This window comes from Myotis yumanensis, unplaced genomic scaffold (assembly GCF_028538775.1).
Source record: "Myotis yumanensis isolate MYYU_CA2020_CCGP unplaced genomic scaffold, mMyoYum1.0.hap1 SCAF_12, whole genome shotgun sequence".
NCBI classification, from domain to species: domain Eukaryota; kingdom Metazoa; phylum Chordata; class Mammalia; order Chiroptera; family Vespertilionidae; genus Myotis; species Myotis yumanensis.
In genome coordinates this window covers 60,146,636-60,162,936 of record NW_027223763.1, presented here as the reverse complement: position 1 = coordinate 60,162,936, position 16,301 = coordinate 60,146,636, and the positions used below count along the sequence as shown (strand labels likewise).

Here is a 16,301-nt window from a genome sequence, read left to right as displayed (position 1 = left end):
ATTTAAGGAGCATGGGCTTTTTTCATCATTTTCCAGGTCCTCTTGAGGCCAGGACTCCTGACTAGAGCATTTGTCACTCAAATTACAGGGCTCCAAAACAGTCCTGGAACTGGGGTGTTCAGCAAGACAGCTGAAAGTAGCAACTGGTGGGGACCTGAGTCAGACTCAAAGAAGAGAGCAACAGTCAAAGCCAGAGAATACGGTAAGTCTTCAAGTCACATGAAAAGGTCAAGGGAACCCCAAATAGGAAGTGAGCCAGGAGATGGAAACCTTGGAAACTCCAAGGTAAGTTGAGAAACATGGCCTGGGCCACTTTGGACCAGTTGTTTCAGAATGAAGCATGTGACCAGTGTGAGGAAGTCAGAAGCGATTGCCTGATGTAGCTACCCTAATGGATTTCACCTTCCACATGAATCCCTGCAGTTTCATAATGGCTTATAAATCTAAGTAAAATCTATGTCCAGATGGGCAAATACCATCCCATTTTACTCATCCCACACTCAAAGCAGAATGAGCTGGTTAAACCACCCAGACTACCATGAGAGAGTCAATGTGGAACCAGGGTAGAACCCAGCTCTGCAATGCTGTCATCTTGTTGTCTTCAGGGATGGATTTTTTCCAGGTTTCTTATTACATGCTCCCCTAACCATTTGGCTTTCCTAATGGGAGGACCCATGTTCAACAAGTCTGTAAGGATCGCAGCACCCTGGAGCCCAAATGTTTATGGTTGCCTCCACCTGTCAGATAGACCCAGGGTTTCACCTTCCTTGGTTTTTTAGTGCTTATGTGCTCAGTAACAGTATGGGTTTGCAAAGTGCTGCTCCCCACAACTACCTATACAGCTATCACTGTGTGAGGAAATGTGGGCTGTCCCTCCCTGATCATCACAGAAATTTGGTTTTGATCATTCTGGCCAAAAGACATCATCAGGACTTCCCGAATGGAGGTTTGCTCTAAGGATGTTACCCTGGTTCCAGAGGGAGACCCCACTGGGGAGGGGTTCCTTTTCCCTTTGGTGCAGCATCCTAATTTCCATGGGGCAGATCTCAGTTTCTTTTAGTGCAGCAGTTCTCAACCTGTGGGTCGAGACCCCTTTGGGGGTTGAACGACCTTTTCACAGGGGTCGCCTAAATACATCCTGCATATCAGATATTTGCATTACGATTCATAACAGTAGCAAAATTACAGTCATGAAGTAGAAACGAAAATAATTTTATGGATGGGGGTCACAACATGAGGAACTGTATTTAAAGGGCCAGAAGGTTGAGTACCACTGTTTTAGTATAAACCACCCAGTTGATTCAGTCTCTCTCCTCGGCTTTGGAAACTTGAGTAAATGACACAGAAACTGAAGGAAAAATCCTTGAATCTGATTTGGCCCCATAGGGTGACTGCCCATCAGTTTCTGCTTCCCAGAATCCCGAAAGAACCAATGCCGATTGTTTCTAGACATTATTCTTGATTTTCTCTTAACCCAGTGAGTTCCCCCATCTCTTTCCAATGAATTTCCATCTTCACATTAGCCAGAAAGTTTCTTTTCTCTGTAACCAGAGAATCCTAAGGGCTACCCTCCAAGGGGAGATGGTGAGTAGTCAGACACAGGAAGGAACTGTCAAGAAGTAGTAGAAAACACATCGGTGTGAGAAGCCCTTATTGCCCTGGTGTCTTGGGCATCAGATCATAAACAGCTTTCTTAAGTGTGCTCCCCCCAAATGTTCCTAAATGCCCCCATTTAACCTCAGGAAAGCTTCCCTGTCTGTATGAATTCCAGTTCTGCTTGCTCTCAGCTACATTTCCATCATCCTGTGCCGTGGTCCTTGCTACTCAGAGGCTCTAATTGGAAGCCTCCAATTAGTAAAAGTGGGAAAATGAACTAAGCATTGTTTAATTAATGAACTCTGGTTGGCCACATCTTTCATGATAAAATAAAAAGCATTTCTTGCAGATTTAGCAAAACATTTAGAGCACAATTTCCAGGCAGGATACTGGCTGCTGAATGTGTAATGCAGGTCACTTGATCAGAATGGCTTCATGTGACCAGACCAAGCGGCCATCACCTTCTCTGGACCCTTCCATTTCCAAAAGAACAGTGAGCTCAGCTCCTCTGCGCCCTTCAAAATACAGCTCAGCATTCATGCCATCTCCCTGGAACCTTCTCAATTTCAGGAGCCGAGGCAATCACTCCTCGCCCTTTGCTCCAGTTGCACTCTATGCATGGACACCTGTGTTCCTCACGCTCCAGTTTTGTAATGGCTCATGTCCATCCATCTTTCCCACTAGCCTGTAAACTCCTCTCTCTCGGTGTTTTCACCGCAGGCTTACTATGGTGTCTGGCATACAGTGGACATTCAGTAGTTAATTTATTGTTCTTTAACGTGATTTGCTCCCCTCCCTGTGGCAAATGCCCTGCACTAGAATTTTCTATCAGCCTCACACTAAAAAAGAGGGTTGTGAAGCTGACTGTTCATTGTGGGCTCCTTGCTTTACTGCAACCTTAGCTCATCGGCATTATTTTTAGAAACAGCTGTTTTTGGTTTGGTTCGGTTTTGTTTTTTAATCCGTCTCACTCCAAGACAGTACAGCCAATCAATACAGATCTAAAGTAGAAAGAATGGAAAATGGATGTAAGCCATTACTTTTTCTGGGGTTTCCCTTTTGGCCCTATTTTCAAAAACCTTTCATATCTTCCACCACCTGCTTAGAATAAGTACAAATTCGTTTAAACAGTTACATATTTTAAGATCAACTAAATGAATCTCTTTGATCCCAATTAACGATGCCAGGGTCATTCTTACGGTGCATTTGTGTTTGCTTCTGCTGTGTGTGTCCTGCTCCCTACGCTGCTGCCGTGTCACACCAGATAATGTGCCGGTGTGACCTGGAAATGGGCCTTTCCTTCAGGGTATTCTGCATCCTCTGTCCACAGGGGAAGCTGTTCCACTTTTAGGGTGTGATATTAAAGTGTGTTTCCCTTTGGCATTTTAGTTAAAACTTATAAGAAGGATAACAGCTATAAAGAGAGGTTTGCTATTAGAGGAAACTGGTATCTTTCTTCCTTCTAGTATTCGTTCACAATTTAATTTAATTCATTCTGGCCCATTGGGGTTTACAGAATGGCCCAGGTGTTTGCACGGGGCTACCTAAATTTTGTGTGCAACTGTCTGCTACCAGTACGGAGAAGAACGCTGAATGACACTTCATGAGTGCTGCTTTAGACACTGAGAAGCTTACTCCAGGCCCAGCAAACATTTTGGGATAAATATTTATCACTGCAAGTCAGCATTGTTAAAGTTAGAATCTCACCTCACATAAAGCACATCCATGATGCAGGATAATGAGCTTTAGAGGCCCCTATCTAAGGTCCCAGTTCCAATTAGTGTGTGCCAGAGAGAACTGCATGAGAAATGTCAACAGCACAATAAAGCTGGTGGATTGGGCAGGAGAAATGATGATAAATCACCCTAGCAGAACCCATCAATCAGGGCCTGTTTCTGTTGCATGAAGGAGTTGTTTTGGCAAACTAGTATTTGTCATTCCCTCTGAAATATTCTGCAAGCATAATGTACTATTTCACAATAGAAGGTTGACTGAATGAGTCTCTGGAGAATACAGCTAAATAATCTCCTCACTCAATAATCTGTAGATCATCAATATGTGCTTGTGATGTTTGTGCTAACTGAGAACAAAGATACTAGCCACCCACCCTATTGTTATATCAGGGGGCTCAATTATTGCCCACCCCCCTTTTTTAATGGTTGTGCTACATAGAGAGTGTCTTGCCTCCAAAACTTTTATTAGCTAAGCAATATGAACCAGGGACAAAGGAAAATGGAGATACCAAAATCCCAATGAGACCCAGTTTCTCCTCTGGACCATGGATGGTTTTCTGCATTGTATCCCAGACTCCACCTGGGTCAAACAGTAATAATTCCTGCCTTCTTGGAGATTACCTTCTAGAGGAGGAGTTCAGAGAGTGAACAATATAAAATGAGTAAATTAGATAGTATGCTAGCAGGTGAGAGTGCTATAGATGCACAGTATCTCAGCACAGAGCAGGTACTGAGATCCATTGGCTATCTGGGATAAAAAGCATTCTAGAGAGGAAGATCAAGGTCAAGACCCTGAAGTGTAGCGGGAGAAACATGAGCAAGAACAGATGAGATCAGAGAGGAAAGGTGGGGGTGGATGGCCCTTATAGATCTGGAGGGTCTCACATTTGCAGGACCCTGTGGTCATAAGAATGATACCATTTATTATGACACTAGAGGCCTGGTGCACGAAATTCATGCACAGGGATGTGTGTGTGTGTCCCTCAGCCAAGCCTGCACCCTCTCCAATCTGGGACCCCTTGAGGGATGTCCAACTGCAGTTGGACATTCCTCTCACAATCCAGGACTGCTGCCTCCCAAACGCTCGCCTGATTGCCCCTAACTGCTTCTGCCTGCCAGCCTGATCACCCCCTAATCACTCGCCTGCCAGCCTGATCGACACCTAACTGCTCCCCTGCCGGCCTGATTGCCCCTAACTGCCCTCCCCTGCAGGCCTGGTCACCTCTAACTGCCCTCCCTTGCCAGCCTGGTTGCCCCTAACTGTCCTCCCGTGCAGGCCTGGTTGCCCCGACTGCCCTCCCCTGCAGGCTTGTTCCTCTCCAAATGTCCTCCCCTGCAGACCTGGTCCCCCCCAACTGTCTTCCCCTGTGGGCCATCTTGTGGTGGCCATCTTGTGTGTTGGAGTGATGGTCATTTTACATACTGGGTGTGACTAATTAGCATATCATGGCTGATTAGCATGTCCCTCTCTTATTTGTGTTGGAGTGATGGTCAATTTGCATACTGGTCATGACTAATTAGCATATCTGGTCTTGACTAATTAGCATGTCTGGGCTAATTAGCATACCCCTCTCTTATTATATAGGATGCCATGTCCCCAGTGGGCTGGGCACCTTGCAAACATCTCAGGCTTCCAGCAACCCTATGAGGAAGGCATTTTTATTTCTATTTTATAGATAAGGCTGTTATGGAAGTTCAAAAACACTTGGCCTAAGAGGTAAACTTGGGGATGGGGAGAAGGAAACAGGTGAAGCAATGATCTGGGAGATGGAATCACCAGAATTCGGTGCCTCTTCAGACCTGGGCAGTGAACATGAGGCTCTCGGCATGACTCCAAGCCTCTGCTGGATGCTGGAATGATTAACCAAGAAAGGAAATGTGGAGGAAAGAATGGGTCTGGGTGGAGGAGTAGAAAGGATAAATCACAGTGCGTTTCAGTTTTGAATACTTTTATTTTGAGACACTTGAGGAAAATACAGAGAGTAGTAAACAGGTTGGATAAGGAATGGCTTTTGCAAGATCTCTGTCCTTATTTTTGTTCTTAGCAGTTTCTTCCTTTCATTATGATTCTTAAGATTTTAGTTTCTTGCTTTAGCTGGTTTGGCTCAGTGGATAGAGCGTCAGCCTGCAGACCAAAGGGTCAAGGGCACATTCCCGGGGTTGCAGGCTCAATCCCCAGTAGGGGGTGAGCAGGACGAAGCCAATCAATAATTCTCTCTCATCATTGATGTTTCTATCTCTCTCTCACTCTCCCTTCCTCTCTGAAATCAATAATAATACATTTTTTAAACAAAATTTAGTTTCTCTTTTTATACGATAACTCATTTAGGTTGTTTTTAAATAGCAGGGAAATCGAGTTACTTCTCACTAGTTGAGGCATCTAACAAAAAAATAACAAAGATTTATTAGTATCTCAGCTGAAAGAACAGGTCTCAATTCTACAAGCGGAGAAGTACCTGATCTTTATTAATTTGTACAAAGTGTTTTATTTTATATATTCTAAGAAAAGAATGAAATTATTGTTTGAGTAGCTCTGAGAATGTGCACATAAATAGCACCTGTCATGGTGGACACACTGTACTCCCTAATAGATAAAGTGTCCTGGACAAAGAACAGAGCCCCACTTAGGAGCCATTCACTGTCTGAAACCATGAAAGGGCCCACGTGGTGTAACCTCGGGGGAAAGGACGCGATGTCCTGCATTGAACAAAACTGAATCGTTTCCTTTGCCCTTTAGAGGGAAAAAAATCTGGTAGGGAAGAGAAAGTGCTTATTTTATTGCTGGTACATGCTGTTCCCATGAATTGTTGGAAATAAATATATACTCTCTACACTGCTGGGCTTTAATTCATTTACATTCCCTTTTTAATCAAAAATTTTAAATCTCTGCACTAAAAATGATGTATCCTGTATAGTTCCATGAACGCAGCTAAAAAAAATCATTTGCTTTGAGACTTGGATCTACACTGGTCCTTAACCACTGTAGACCTCAGTTTCCTCACATTTTTTTTTTACATTTAATTGAGGAAGCAAAACAAGGTTCCCTCTACCTGATTTGGAAATAATGGGACTTCTTAAGCTGTGCCATTGAAGGGTTCTGGGGAGAAAGCATTCTATTATAAAATATTTTTAAAAACTAACCATTTATCATTTGCTTACCGTTGAATGCGTATAAGTCATATCATTATCCTTACATTTTACAGATGAGGAGACTAAAGCCTGGTGAGGTTAAATGGTTTGCCCAGCATCTCATAGCTGGTGTGTTTCCGTATCAGGCTTATGCCTACTTTTGCCTGAGGACCTTAAGAGAACTCTACAACCAGTTCGTTTCCATTTGAGTCTGTCAAGGCTGCAGTAGACTGTTTCCTTCTTCTCACAATGACACCAACACCACCCAGGCCAGAACCTGGCTTTACAGGTGACATCCCTCGTGCTAATCCCAAATTCAGTGGGTTGGCAGTCACTGATGTCTTCTTATCCCCACAGCCTCCACATGAATCCAAGCCACCTCACTTTCTCCTGGACAGTAGCAGCACTTCTAAACAAAATCCCTGCATCTGTTCTTGTGCCTCTCCAATCCCCTTCCCCCACAGCCATGTTTTGACAGATTATGTCATTCCCCTGCCATTGCCTCGCACTGGCTTTCCTCAAGCGCAGGTGGGTCAGATACCAGCAAGAGCGAGAGCCTGCAGTGTCAACAGCCACACACCAGGCAGCTTCCATGCTCTGAGAGGAGGATGGTGTATCTTTAAATCAGAGAACTGGGTGTTTGAATCCCAGGTGTGTTGGTTTTCTAGGGCTGCCATAACATAGTACCACGACTGGGTGGCCTAAAACCTCAGCATTTATTCTTTCACATTCTGGAGCCTAGAGGTCTGAAATCAAGGTGTCAGCAGGATCATGCTCCCTCCATAGGCTCTGGGGAAGAATCCTTCCTTGCCTCTTCCTACCTCCTGATGGATGTCAGCAGCCCTTGGATTCCTTGGCTTATAGCTGCATCACTCCAACCCCTGCCTTTGTCTCCATCTGGCCTTCTTCTGTGTGTGTGTCCTCTACATCACAATCTCTCTCCTTATAAGAACACCCTAATCCAGGATGACCTCATCATCACCTAATGACAGCTGCAAAGTCTCTATTCCAAATAAGGTCACGTTCGCAGGTACCAGGGATTAGGACTTCGGCGTATCTTTTGTGGGGACACAATTCAGCCCAGAATAGCAGGTTTGCCCCCTGACTTTGCACTTCTTTGAACTTTGGATTTCTCACTTATACAACAGGAATACCGATATCTAATTTGGGGGGTTAGTGTGAACAATCATTGAGACAACACATGTAAAGTACTTATCACAGTACCTGTCTCATAGAGACCACTCAGTAAGTGTCAGCTATGTTGATTCCAGACTTCTTCCTTTAAAAATTCCCTGTAAACTAAGGTACCAAGGAAATGTGCCATTTAAAGAACCCCCGCATCCGATCCCTTGTAAAATAGAGCAAATAAGTGTCCCTAATTTATGTTTTTATTCTGACTTCTGTATGTTAAATCTCCTTATGCTAGGAAACATGGACTTTCATACAACAAAACAAATTGCAAACTCAAAAGGTTGGTTTACCCGGGGATGCTAATCAGACTAAGCTCGCAGAGAAATCGAATGAGGAAACCCATCCAACCTCCCTACCAGGTCACTACCCTTCAAGGGGAGGAGCCACAGGACTCTGGATGGCAGATGCTTCTAAGAGCAGCCCTGACAGTCTGTTGCTTCCAGCTGTCCAGCTGCTTATTAGAAGGAGAGACGAGATTGGGGGGGAAATCTGCCCCTGTTTGAAAATTCAGATCCACACCCCAGCGCTCTGCCCACTGCCAGGTGTGTTGCCAGCAGCTTTAGTGTCTTGAGGTTGGTCTCAGCAGCCCTGGGATTCCCTGTGACAGCACCGACCAGCCTGCCAGACGTGTATGTGCAACTGGGTGAAGTCTAGGCAGACTCCAGGACAGAGGATGGCAGAAATGCTTAATAAGAGAGAAAAACGAGACTCAATGGAGAAGCAGGATGGGCACAGGAAAGCTGTTTTTTGCTCTCAAAAGCTGGAGTTGACCCCTGCCCTCGGACAGCCTGGCTGCCTGTGGGATGTAGAGCCAGGGCCTTCCCTGCTCTTCTGATCCAGCCCTGTGTCCCTGGGAGCCTATTCTGTCGCTGGGTCAGGACGCATCTCCTGTTACTACCCTTTATGTTTGACAAGGTAGGGAGGAGGCAGGTTATCCTGGTGGGGGAACGGAGAGAGAAGAGATGCCTGGCTGCGTGTTGTGCTATCCTCCACCATCTGTAAAAAGAGTACAGCTGTGCTAGGCCTTTTGTGAAGCCATCAGAAGGCTATTACTCTAGAACTTTGTTGTGAGTGCAGCACCAGCACAAATACCAGCTTTGGGGACAGATATGGACTCACATCTCTCCTCGGGCCCTCTCTAGCTATGTGCCCTTGGACAAGTCTCTTGACCTCTTTGAGCCTCTGTTAATTTCTCTGTGAAATGAGGGTAATGATATTTCCTTTGCAGGGTTGTCAGGAGGGTTAAATGAGATGGCATAAGCAAGTAAAAAGTGCTCAGTGAATGTTGGATTCCATTTTTCCCACTCCCCTTTCCCTTCCCAGGGTATGGGCCAATATATTGAACACTTAGCCATTGACCTGCTTTGCAGGTGATAAATTCCGAGTATATCCTAAGGTAGAAGCCTGTTTTCTTTCAAAATTATAAAGATAAATTGACATTCTATTTAGCACATATTATGTAGTTCCTGCATTGATTTTTATAGGTCTGGGTGAAACCAGTAAGACATGGAACACACACACACACACACACACAATTCATAGGGCAGTGACTGAGACCAATGAGCAAATTAATTGTGAGAATGCAACATAAATCCTGATAAAAGGTGTTCAGAAAATAGGCACTAAATTTAATTGAGAAGTGTGCTTTTTGAGAACAGTTGTTACTTTTTAAAGGAGAAGTGGAAGGAACATTCAGCAGAAGTAAGCATGTATCAGGACGAGACGTGGAATGGAATTCCAGGCTTAGGGACTGCCGGTAGCTCAGTGTGCTCTGTGGGAGAATCAAAGTGTAGCCATTGGTCTTTGCTGAGTGCTTGTGATGAGCTGAGGGGCTTGTGGAGGAGAGGTTACTAACACCAGTTCTAGAGACCATTCAAACCAAACGGAACAGACATGAGTGTGTGACTCAAGGAGAGAGAACTTCAACAACAAGCCTTTGATTCCTACCTCGAGCCAGTCCCTAAGCTTGTCCTCAAGAATCATATAGCCTAGTGCTGCACTGAGCCCTGGAAATGTGGCTAGTCCAAGTGAGATGTGCTGCTGTAAGTATAAAATATACTCTCGTTTTTGAAGACTTGATACAAAATAATGTAAATTGCTCATATCTCATTACTAATTTTACATCAACTATATGCTCAAATAATACTAATGTGGGTTTATTGGGTTAGGTAAAATATATGATTAAAACTTATTTTATCTGTTTCTTGTTACTTTGTTTTTCTGATTATATTTTATTTATATATCTTCCGATAAAAATTATATATATTGAGTATGTACAACTGATGATTTGATATATGTATGCATCGTGAAATGATTGGTACAATCAGCTAATTAACATATCTCATAGTTAACATTTTTCTAGTGCAATGAGTGCACCTGAAATCTACTCTCTTGGCATATTTCTAGTGTTTGATACAGGATTAAGTATAGTCATCATGCCTGTTCTTGTTACTTTTTTAATATGGCGACTAGAAAATTTGCAATTACATGTGTGGCTCACATTATATTTCTGTTGGAGGTGCTGGTCTTGAGATTAGAAGGTCTTGGTGTGGGGCGACAGAAGGTCATGGAGCTATTACTCTGCTGTGGGGAATGAGCAGGGCTCAGATGCGCATCACGAAACAGAAGGATTTTCCAGGAGAACGATGCGTGTGCAGGCACCAAGGTGCAATGTGCAAGGTGTATTTAGGGTATAATGAATAGACTGTCTGGATGGAGCAGGTGAAAGACAATGATATTTCAATAAAATGACATGTTGTCTAACTCAGATGTGTTGGTAGGCTTCATATGGATAATAAAAGGAAGAGGTGTCCATCACTGTCAGTAATAATGGAAAATTACAAAAAGAGGTTCCCTGGTTTTCCATTGTGGATGGTTTTGTAGTCCAGGATTGCCCTAGAGAACATTAAAATGCTATCTCGTGATTAAAATGTTGAAAAAAATGAAAAAGTTGATTATTCTTGTCATGCCTTTTATTTGAACTTTCTCAGCCTAATGACTTCTTGGAGCTATAAATAGAAATGTGTTCAAGGAAGATATGGGTGAAGGCACAGGTAACAGATCCCTACATGAGGCTCTTAGGATAGTTAAAAAAGGCTCTAATCTCTCCTGATGGTGTCCTGTGAGACAACTAGATAGGACCTTCAGTGACAAGAAATACTCAGCTGAATTGATCCAACATGGTATTTTTTTATTCTTGTGTTTAAAGTACTTAGAAAAACTATATCCCTGGACATGATGATTTGACAATTGCTGACTTTTCCTTAATCATCCGAAGGATGATAAAACAAGATCCTGCCTTGATACTGTGTTGAGTACTTTATCTGTAGTTTATACAGAAATCTCTATGGTATTTAGGGATCCATACACTACAAGAGGCAATGTGGTAGGACTGGTCATTAGGGGGAATGTCAGTTGAATAATAAATACATGGATATGAAAATATGTGCCATGGATAAGTTACTTTGTTGTATTAAATGAGGAGAAATTAAACCAAAGTGCTCATAATGGCAAGATTTTTACCCTGTCTCTCTTGCCTAGCAAACCCATAGAATCACATAGATGGAGTTTCTCATGGCAGAGGAAGGCCATTAATCCCATATGCAAAGTTCTGCCAAAATGTTCTTGAGCAGGATCGTTAGCTGATGGGCTCTCATGTACTAGCCACATCCCAGGGGGCCAGAATTACTGCATGTCTCTGCTTAGACCTGAGTTCTACACCTGGGGTCGCCATTTCGCAGCATGTTCCCCTTTAGGAAAATACAAAACCTCTCTAAGCCTTAACTCTTTTACCTGTAAAATGGGGTAGTAACAAAACCTGTCTCACAAGAGTGTCATGAGGACTACATGAGCCCTCTGTAAAGTGCCCTGTGCCCAGGGCTTATTATCTTGATGGTGGTGTTGGTTGTGCAGGGGTTTCTAGTATAAGCTTTCCTTGTATAAGAGGAATCAGGAAGGGTTTTTTTTCAGATGAAGTACTTTGAACCCAAGGTTTCCAAATATTCCAGTTTCTAACACAGTGGTTTCTCTGCTGCTCCATCGTAAAACATGACTCATTCTGAAAGAGAATGCTTTTCACCTTTCTTTCCACCTCTTAGCAACTCCCTCACCTGTGCTTCTCAGGAAGACTTGGAGCCGCTTCCCCTTTCTTGCTTCCACTCCTGGCCGGAGATATTTTTTAGGACTCTCACTTCTGGGTGGAGAACATTTTAAATTATTTCAAGGGAGAATTGATGTGTTTTCCATTGGTGCCCCAAAGCAAAATTCGCTTGCATTGATCATCAAGAGAAGGATCGATGCAAGCAGGAGGATAAATATAAACACACCGAGATGTAAGGGTTAAGTCATCACTAAGAACAGTCTCCTCCCACCCCCACCCCCCAGTGTACCTGCTTATATGAATGAGTCACTTCTACTAAAAATAGAGGCATCCTTAAGAAATGGCAGAGCAGTAATTACTCAGACAGCAGCTTCCTCCACCTGCTTCCCTAGGGCTGGAACTAGGATGCATGAAGACAGAGGCTCTGAGATGGTTCGGAGGGTAGAACAATCAGAGAGATCCACTGTGACAAAGGAAAACTTTCAGATCCTATACCTTTCATCTGTTTGCTTTATATTTCTTTATATTTCTTTTTTTTTATCTGGAAGAATTGCAGCTTGCTGAGTAGCCAGCCTATTTGCATTTAAAAGGGACTTGGTCCCCCTCACAAGTCCTGCCTGTTCATCTTAAAATTGGAGTTGGTGTCCTGTAGCTTTAGGCTTTGATAGTAATGAAGGCCAGGACCTGAGCCTCTGCCTGGCTGTCCTCTGATGGTGTTCATGAGAAGTAACAAGCATATTTGAAAATCCTGAGCCCCTAGGGACACTGGCTTCCACTTGTCCCATCCTGGATATATTTGTGCCTCTTCAGGAAATCAGTTTACTCTTCATCATAGCTCAGCCACTTAACACAGACCCAGCTGGTCTAATAGCAAAAGATCAGCCATGCCATCAACACTGAAAGCAGTCTTCAATACTGTGTTCAGACCAAATGGCATAAAGGGAGATAATATAGGCACTATATTTTACCTTAGGAAAGTCGGGGACCCAGCAGAAAACATGTTTTACACCCAAAATAAGTAATTGAGAATTTAATGAAGTGTCTGTTTCCAAAATATTAGATAAGTGTCATGTTTTCCCAGGGATGCCAGAACATAGTCCACAAACTGAATGGCTTAAAACAACAGAAGCCTATTGTCCTATAGTTTTGGAGCCTGAAAGTCTGAAATCAAGGTGTCAGCAGGGCCATGTTCCCTATGAAACCTAAGGAACTCTTCCTTGCCTCTTCCCAGCTTCTGGTGGTGGCCAGCAATCTCTGGTGTCCTTTTGCTTGCAGCTGCGTAAATCGAATCTCTGCCTTCATTCTCCCTGCCTATCTGTCTTAACATGGCCTCCTTCTTATAAGAACATCAGTCATATTAGATTAGGGACCACCCTACTACTTAACCAGTTACACTCACAGTAACCCTGCTTCCAAATAAAATCATATTCAGAGGTCCTGGGGGTTAGAATTGCAGCGTATCTTTTGGGGAGGAACACAATTAAGATTCAAGGAAACAGTAAGATTCAAGGAAGCACCTGGGTCCATCTCTTGCCTTAAGGTACAAGGGACAGAGGGTCCCTGGAACTCTCTGATACCCGTGGCTGTAGAAAAGGACTACCTGATAGGAGTTGTGGCCTTAGGGAGAGAATTGCAGCCACTGGCAGTGGACAGCCAGACAGGGAGGGAGCAGGGGAAATAAACATTCTGACCTCTGTCTGTCTCATCTCAACCTCTGATCTCCTGGATCTGCTGCTGGTACCTCACATTGATTGATTCCAACAGGAAGCCCCCTGATGCATTCCCTAAAGGTTGGCCTCCTACAGCATGGAGCTGGGTGAAGACTAGATATTGGAAGGGCAATTAGCATAGCCTGTTAACTTCTCCAAGCCTCAATTTACCTCTCTGTAAATTAGGAATAATAGTGCCTACCTCACAGGCTTGCTAGCTTGGTGCCCAGTACATAGTAATCGCAAATGTTAGCAATTGTTTTATTATGAGTTCTGGTTATATTCAAATGACCCAACTTCCATGCAGCTACCTTATGAACCTGATAAATATGAGCAGTATAGAAGTCATGTGTATGAATGGACACAGATACTCACACAAGTCTTTTTCCCCACAATGTTCTATGATTTTTTGAGTCATAAACCCAGATGAATGTTGTTCAACACCTGGGACCAGTACTGGCCAGAAGGCAGCTTGGACAAAGGTTGGGATAATTTCCATAATGGAGATAGGGCCAATAGAGTGCCCGATGTACAGTGTTTTGGTAGAGCTATGGCTGGCACCCTCAGGAGCTCACAGTCTAGCAAGACACAGGTAACTCACTGCAAGCAGAAATAAATGAGGTTGTAAGACTGATAAGAAAACTGATAGTTCTGCAGTAGGACATCTGAGAGGATTTTGTGGAAGGGTTAATGTTTGGGCTTAACCTTGAAAAAAAAGTAGGATTTGGGCACCTGGAGACTGGGGACCAGGGGAAGCAACAGACTAAACAAAGTCAAAGAAATGGGACTGCACAGAGACTACATAGAGCATGAATAGATCTGGTGGCCTACATGTGTGGATGGAAAGATATAAGACATCAAAGAGGATTATAGGGGTTATGGGACTAAAAACAGTAATGATAGTAAAGAATCTAAAATGCCCGGCTGATTTTCCACCGAGAGCATAGCACTAAATATGTAACAGATATTATGACTCTCTAGGCCAGTGGTTCTCAACCTTCTGGCCCTTTAAACACAGTTCCTCATGTTGTGACCCAACCATAAAATTATTTTTGTTGCTACTTCATAACTGTAATGTTGCTACTGTTATGAATCGTAATGTAAATATCTGATATGCAGGATGGTCTTAGGTGACCCCTGTGAAAGGGTCGTTCGACCACCAAAGGGGTCGCAACCCACAGGTTGAGAACCGCTGCTCTAGGTCATAGCAGTCATTCCCTCATGTTCTGACTGTCCTCTGACTCTCTTCCCTCCTCAGGACAGCCCTATTTCATAGGTAGTTGTTTCAAGGTCCTTCTGAGATTGACCTGAGACTATATCCTGGAGTGAAGAGAGGCAACTCTGAGAAGCCAGCAGTGGCTCCAACCACTGCAAAGGTAGGAAACCCAGTGCCACCAGCCAACAAACTGCACACAAAAGACAAGTGCCCAGGAGTGGCAGGAGCACCAGAGAGAGAGTCACCCTGGTGGAAGGTAGCCCCCAGAAACAGAGAGGCCCCATAGATCAGTGTTGGGGAGATGCCAATCCCTGAGGAGGTGGGAGAGGGTGGATAGTGGACACCAGGGAAGGGACTCGGTTTCACCTGATGGGTGACAAGCTCTAGTGGAGTGCACCCAAAGAAGTTGAGGGGAGGGAGCAGGTGAACAAAGAGAAATGGAGGCATTTCAACCACCACAGTTACAAAGAAGTGGGAGGAGAAGAGTGTGGGAAGTGCAAAGAGACGCCAGCTACAAATCAGATTTGAAGAGGCAAAGGAGGTGGAAAGAAAATGCAGTGATAAGAAGGAGGAACATAGGAGCTTTGTGACTCTGCTCTGAGGCTCTGAAGGTGGGAAGAAAATATGGGAATCTTCCAAACAGAAAAAGTGAAAATCTGGGAAAAGACTGAAGGTATATCAATACATGAGGATGGAAGATAGGAAAAGGATTTTAGAGAGGGTATTTGGAATCAAGTGGTAAGAAGAGAGTTGAATGAAAAGAGACTTGAGATAGAAAGTGAGGCTCCACAATAAAGATTTTTAGACTGACCAAAAACAAGAGATCATCCTAGGGTTCTGAAGGCCAAAATAAATAGGACAGGTCGTGGTAGGTGCAAATAGGGGATAAAATTAGACCAGTGTAAGGTCAACAGAACAATTTAGACTTCCCAGGTATAAGTTTTTACTTTTTCTATTTTCCTTTTTTATATTGGTTGTAGTCTTGGTAACCGCAAAGACTCTGTATTCTGTTCGTTGTGGTAGCTTACATAGCAATTTGACTTAAATGGAAGCTCTCTCTATGGAAATGATCCATTCCCCAGTTTCAGAGAGAAACACAATCCAGTTCACAGCATTGACGCTGACAGTCTGAGGCCTTGCACAAACAATTCTGAAAGAGCCCACTTGTCATAATTACAGACCCAGCTTCCGAAATCTAGCGGGAGAAAGTGATTCAGGCTCTGCAGGTGCAGATAGAACTTGTGGCCACCGTGATCTTTTTTCATAATCAACTATAGCTCCTTCAGATTCACTGTTAAAAATGTGGTTTCCAAGCCACTGTGTCCCCCTCCCATGTCCACAGAAGACATCACTGCACAGTCCCAGTGAGCCCAGCCTCTCCCAGTGAGCCCAGCCAGGTGTGAAGGAACTCAAATTGTTCTCAGCACAGCACTCCAGGTCACCTCCACCTGCCAACTGTAATTGCCAAGGAAGTTGAGACGCACTTGCCATCAGCCTTTGGCGAGTCTTTACTGTGCTTCTTACAAGAAGTTTGTATGACTGGAATTAGTATCACTGGGAAACTCTGTAAGTCTGTAGTGAAGAAAACCCTTCACTAATTAATGCAGTAACTTGAGGCCATGTTACAG

General features: G+C 43.8%; 1 protein-coding gene across 12 annotated transcripts in view; it reads left to right on the top strand.

The window, feature by feature from the left end:
* SLC24A2 (solute carrier family 24 member 2) overlaps positions 1-16,301 on the top strand; it is a 227,382-nt gene that overhangs the window by 75,131 nt on the left and 135,950 nt on the right. For 7 of the 12 annotated variants that reach the window (XM_070431740.1, XM_070431744.1, XM_070431741.1 and 4 more), the window contains exon 3: positions 89-202. The exons of the other annotated variants lie outside the window; for them this stretch is intronic. In XM_070431740.1, coding sequence (XP_070287841.1) covers positions 89-202 — 114 coding nt within the window. The remainder of the gene's footprint in view (positions 1-88; positions 203-16,301) is intronic. 12 annotated transcript variants of the gene reach the window in all.